Source organism: Belonocnema kinseyi, chromosome 2 (assembly GCF_010883055.1).
Source record: "Belonocnema kinseyi isolate 2016_QV_RU_SX_M_011 chromosome 2, B_treatae_v1, whole genome shotgun sequence".
NCBI lineage: Eukaryota > Metazoa > Arthropoda > Insecta > Hymenoptera > Cynipidae > Belonocnema > Belonocnema kinseyi.
This window is the reverse complement of record NC_046658.1, coordinates 109,130,124-109,135,657: the sequence shown is the minus strand read 5'-3', so window position 1 is coordinate 109,135,657 and position 5,534 is coordinate 109,130,124. Positions and strand designations below refer to the sequence as shown.

Here is a 5,534-nt window from a genome sequence, read left to right as displayed (position 1 = left end):
TATTTTATTTACAAAAAAAGTTCTTCGGTTCAAAAAAACATTCAGTGAACGGAAAAAGTGAGGTCGGTAATATAGGTATTTAGCTGTGTCACATGCCCTTAAGAACAAAATTTAAAGTGTTCTCTAGGTTTTTTCGTACATTAAAAAATGAATTACAGTTTGCTAAATCAATTTTATTTCTATCAAAAGAATTCGAAAATTATATTTCTATGTTAAATAGAGAAGAAATTACAAACTTTTTGAGCTGGCAGAAAGATTTCTTCCTCTAAACCAGGAATGTCTTTAATAAGAGGCTAAACGGGTGAAAATACTCTTAGCAATTCGATGAAATAATTGTTTTATAAGCAAAAAATATAATTCGAATTCCAATTTCACATGAAAAATTCCAGGATTCAAAATAAAGGGTTCATTACGCTTTGCATTTAAATTTGAAAGGCACTACCAGACACCCTGGCAGAAAAGTATTTTTTTAGTATTAAGTTTTAAAATCGAATTATCCGGACCTAAATTATATCTGAAACGAATATATTAAAATTAATAAAACCTTCATAAATTTAACAATTTTTAAATTATATAATTTGGTAAAGTTCTTCAAACCCGAATAATTTTTAACTGAAGCGTTCAAAACTGGAAGATTTAAAAAATGATTGCAATTTTAAATAGGTTCAAAATAAAGAAAATTTCAAACCTAACTCAAAATAATTTCAGATTGAAGCTTTATAAATGAGACAGATGCCAATAATTTCAAATTAAAATATTCATAATTAGACTGTGTCAAATTAAATTATTAACGACGTCTAATTTCAATTGATTAATTGTTTTAAATAAATTATTTAGAATTTAAACATTTTTATTTCAAGATTTGGACAATAATTTTAGAAAATTTAGTTTCACAATTCTAACTTAAAAATCATTTACTTTTGAACGAAGTTTCGAATCTTTCGATTTAAACAATCCATAGTATCAATTGTTCACTTTTGAATTTTATAATTACCATTAGTTTTTAAGACTTGTAACATTTAAGCCTTCAATCAGGAACGTCAAAAATATAAATATATACATTTTTCAGGAAAATTACATTTTCATGACATTAAATTTGAAAAACTTCAATTTTTCCAGATTCAAATTTCAAATTGCACAATTTCGAAGGTTAACTCTAACCGCCTAAAATTGAAAATTATGCCATTTTGATATCTTAATCTGAAAAACTTTAAATGAAAAAATGTGAGTTTCGAATTCTTAGTACTAAAAATTTTAAGTTCGAAATCAAATAAATTAAAAAATAATTCTCATTCGCAAACTGTATCATTGTTGAGACTTCGAATTCTAATTCATTTCACTTAATGAATGTTTTATTTTGAAATAATTAATATAATCATCCATTGATCATTGTTTAACCGAATAGTTAAATTTAAAAGAATTAATTTTTAATTAAAAGAAAAAAATTCGACCGAACGATTTAAAAGTTTGTACCAAATTGTGGAATTTTCAAGCCAAAAAGACGAATTTTCTATAAAACAATTGAATTTTCAACAAGGGAATAATGATGAATTAGTTGGATTTTCAACATATAAGTTAAATTTTTAGTGTAAAAAATGAATTTTTATTCATAAAAAAATGAATTTTCTTCTAAAATTATGAATCATCAATAAAAAAAAAAACTTAAGAAAGTAGTCAACTTTCAACCTAAGAATATAAATTTTCAACAAAACATGTAATAGATCATATTTCAATGAAAAAGTATTTTAATTTAAAATAAAGAAAAACAGTTAGATTTTACAGATTATAGATTAAGTTTCAATGAAACAGTTGCATTTTTTACCAAAATGATGATCTTTCTACAAAAAAGTTGAATTTTAAACACAGAAAATTAATTTTCTACAAAAGAAGATGAATTATCAACAAAAATGCATACATTTAATCAAATAGTTGAATAATAGAATTAGTTTTCAATAGAAAAAAAAAGAACTTTTTCCAAAACAGTTGAATTTTCAACCCACGAATATGAATTTCAAACAAAAAAGTTAATTTTCTATCAATCAGTTTTATATCATATAAGTACATAATACCAAATATTTATTTTTTTCTTTACTAAATAGTTGAATTTTCTGCAACAGAGATGAATTTTCCACAAAAAAGTTCATTTTCAAACGAGACAGATTAATTTTTAACCAAGCGTTGCTTTTTGCACCGGAAAAAGGTGAATTTTCTACATATAAAATATTCAATTTTTAAGCTGAAAAGACGATTTTTCAACAAAATGATTTAATTTTCAAACAAAAAGTATGAAATTTCAATAAAACTGTTCAATGTTAAGCATAGTAATTAAATTTCAAACCAAGTAATACAATTTTCAACCTAAAAAGTTTAGTTCTTAACCAATAATTTAATAGTAGACTTTTCAACCAAAAAGAATGAACTTTCAATCAAAACTAGTTAAATTTTCTTATTGGGTTACATTAATTTCATTCTAATTTGACTGAAAAAAATAGGGGAATAGGAAAAAAATTACGAAACATTTAAAATAAACATTAACATTAATTTTTAATACTGTAAAAAGATTAGTTTATAAAAGTGGAAATTTGCTTTAAAAATAGCCAAATGTCTAGTCTTGCCGAAAATATTTGTGCTGCACTCACAAAAATTTCGACGAACCTAACCCCATCTTTCAAGCTCCCCTTGACTCGCCGTAAATATTCGTAAGTAAGTTTAATACTTGAAACATTTTATGACCCAATTTGGACCCTTTTTTGTTTTTCAATTTTTGACACTATTTACATGATTTTTGATCTCTAAAGTGAATCAAAGGACTGAAAGCGTACAATCCATAAATGAATTTTTCAATATTTACATGTCAAAATTGATCAGCGAAAATAATATTTTTAACTCATTTTTGGATAGATTCTTTTTTTAAATCAAGTTATAAAAATGTGAATTTTTTAATTTGAAAATTGAAAGATTTTCCGGTGTGTAAAACATTTTGACGAGTTTTTTGTGTATAAATTTTTGTTCGTTAAGAACGATAACAAATTGAATATTAAAAACAAAATTAAATAACAATTAAAAGTAGAAAGTCTTCTAATTTAAATAATTTAAATTAAAAGGACTTCAAACTTATAAAAAGTATACTATGATCACCTAAACATGCACATATTTTGTTCGGAATTCATCTTTTTTGGTAGAAAATTAATCTTCTTTGTTAAAAACTCACCTTCTCGTTTGAAAATCGAACTATTTGTTTAAAAATTCAACATTAGAACAAAAGTCTTGTAGATTTTTTTTTTGGTTAAGAATTGAACTATTTTGTGGAAAATTCGCCCTTTTTTCTTCAAATAAACTGTTTTAAATTTAAAATAAAAGCCTTTTCTTGGCGAAAATTGCATATAATTATTTTACGAATTTTCATGCACGGCCCCTAAGCAGCCATTCAGACAATTTTCCCGCATGTTGTGTCATGCTGTTCGAAAAAAAGAGTCCTTAATTATACTTACTTCGAGACTGTCGAGAACCATATGATCCAACAAACTTCTCAAGGTAGGAACGAGTGTCATGATGGAAGGACTCTGCATCATTGTGCACATAATTTCGAGACAAACGGTCATCGTTTGAGAATCATTCTTTTCTTTTTCTTCTGCAACGTCATCGGTTGCCATCGGAATTGTGAGTTCCTCCTCGATATCTTCAATTTCTTTAGAGAGTTTCGTGATTTCAACATTCAGTTCTTCGGCTTTCAAATATTCCTTCGCTCGAATACAATTGTATTGCTCTTCTTTCATTTCTAAGAGTTTCACCTTTAACCTGGCTTTCTGGAAGACGAGTGCAACACCAAAAACTATTTAAAAATATTCAACATTATACGTATTCATGGTTACCACTATTTTTTAAATTTTCGACTCCCGGCTTTCTCCTTGTTCTCCCGGTAAATATTCGTGATTTCTCCCGGTTTATAAAAAAGATTAAATTTCTTTGCGAAACCCTCAGTTTTTTCAAATATTTTATCTATTGTGGAAGTCGAAAAACACCAGCAAACCCGTTTGCAAGAAATCGATTGACTTTGAATCATATAATAAACAGGATAAGGACATTTTTATGTCTAATAAAGGAAAATACAGAGATGTGTACTACAAACTAGGTACACACTAGCAGTAAATGCATGCACGCAACTCGCGCGTTTATGTCTCTGGATTTCTATTTCCTAACATGAAAATATCAAATTTAAAAATCCATTATTAAACCAATTTTTTAATAATTTCAAATTACAAGCGCATGAAGTTATTCATGAAGTTATTCATTGTTTTATGTTGCATATATTTTTTTGGGGTCTAATAAAGCAGGACACCCCCTTAAGTTAAGCTTAAATTTTCAATTAAAAAAAGAAACTAATACTAAAATTAAAAAAAAATTAATACTATTACAATCAGTCTCCGTCAAAATTATTTTATTTGAAAATTTATGATCAAAACTTCTTTTATATTCATAAATCAAATTTAATTTATGTCGATGAAAAAAGGTTTTCTATTTTAAAACAGATTTTTTAAATATTACGATAAGCATAACTTTCTTACTCTTTAATAAAGTGTATTAATATTATAGGTCAGTCGATTTACATCGGATCAAAGAATCTTTTCTGGTCATTGAATTCATTTTGAATTATGTTAATGAAAAAAAAATTGATTATAAAAAACCGCATTAAATATTATGCATTGCCATAGCTTTCTCACTATTTAATCAAATGTATCAATATATTGTAAGTAAATCCATCCGTCTTGAATCAACACATATTTTCTATTTTCATATCAACTTTAAATTATAAGAATGAAAACATTTTTATTTAAAAGATCGATTTTAAATATAATATAAATAACTATAACTACCTTACTCTTTGATAAAATGTATTAATATCACAGGTTAATCGTTTCGTGTAGAAACAAGGAATCTTTATATTCTTGCATCAACTTTGAATTATGTTAATGAAAAAAGTTTTACTATAAGAACCGATTTTTAAAATATTAATAAGTGCTAAAAAATGCAATAAATATATTTTTTAAATCCCTCAATCAATTTTAAGAGATTGGTGGTGAAAATAAGTCCTAAAAACGTCATAAATTTATCTGCAACCGTTTTGAAGTAATCGTGTTTCGAAAAAAGTGTGACATACACAATTGCTTAGAACATTATATTAGACATTTTTAAATTGAGGAACGTTAGATTAAATTAACCCTTAAACGGCCAAAACGCCACTACCGGTACACTGCTTTTCAACGGCCAATAACTAAGACTATTCGATACTAGAAAAGATTGAGACACATATATTTTTATTGCTTAAGATCTCCTCTTTCCGGCGGTGCCAATGAAATTCCTCAAAAAATTTATTTATTATCCCAAAATACAGTTTAAACAAAAAAAAACGTGATTTTTCGTGCCTATTTTTTTCCCATTCCGATTCGGAGTTTGTTGCAATTTTTGAGGCTTTACGCTTTGGCATTTTTTTTTGGCTGGGTGTACTCGAAAATTCCCAGGATGACAATGCGGTG

At 26.4% G+C, this 5,534-nt stretch overlaps 1 protein-coding gene across 1 annotated transcript in view; it reads right to left on the bottom strand.

Moving 5' to 3' along the window:
• The window catches only part of LOC117183150 (condensin complex subunit 3), a 24,816-nt gene that overhangs the window by 9,275 nt on the left and 10,007 nt on the right, over positions 1-5,534 (bottom strand). Inside the window, exon 4 of the mRNA XM_033376365.1 lies at positions 3,492-3,806. Within this exon, the coding sequence (XP_033232256.1) occupies positions 3,492-3,806 (315 nt within the window). The remainder of the gene's footprint in view (positions 1-3,491; positions 3,807-5,534) is intronic.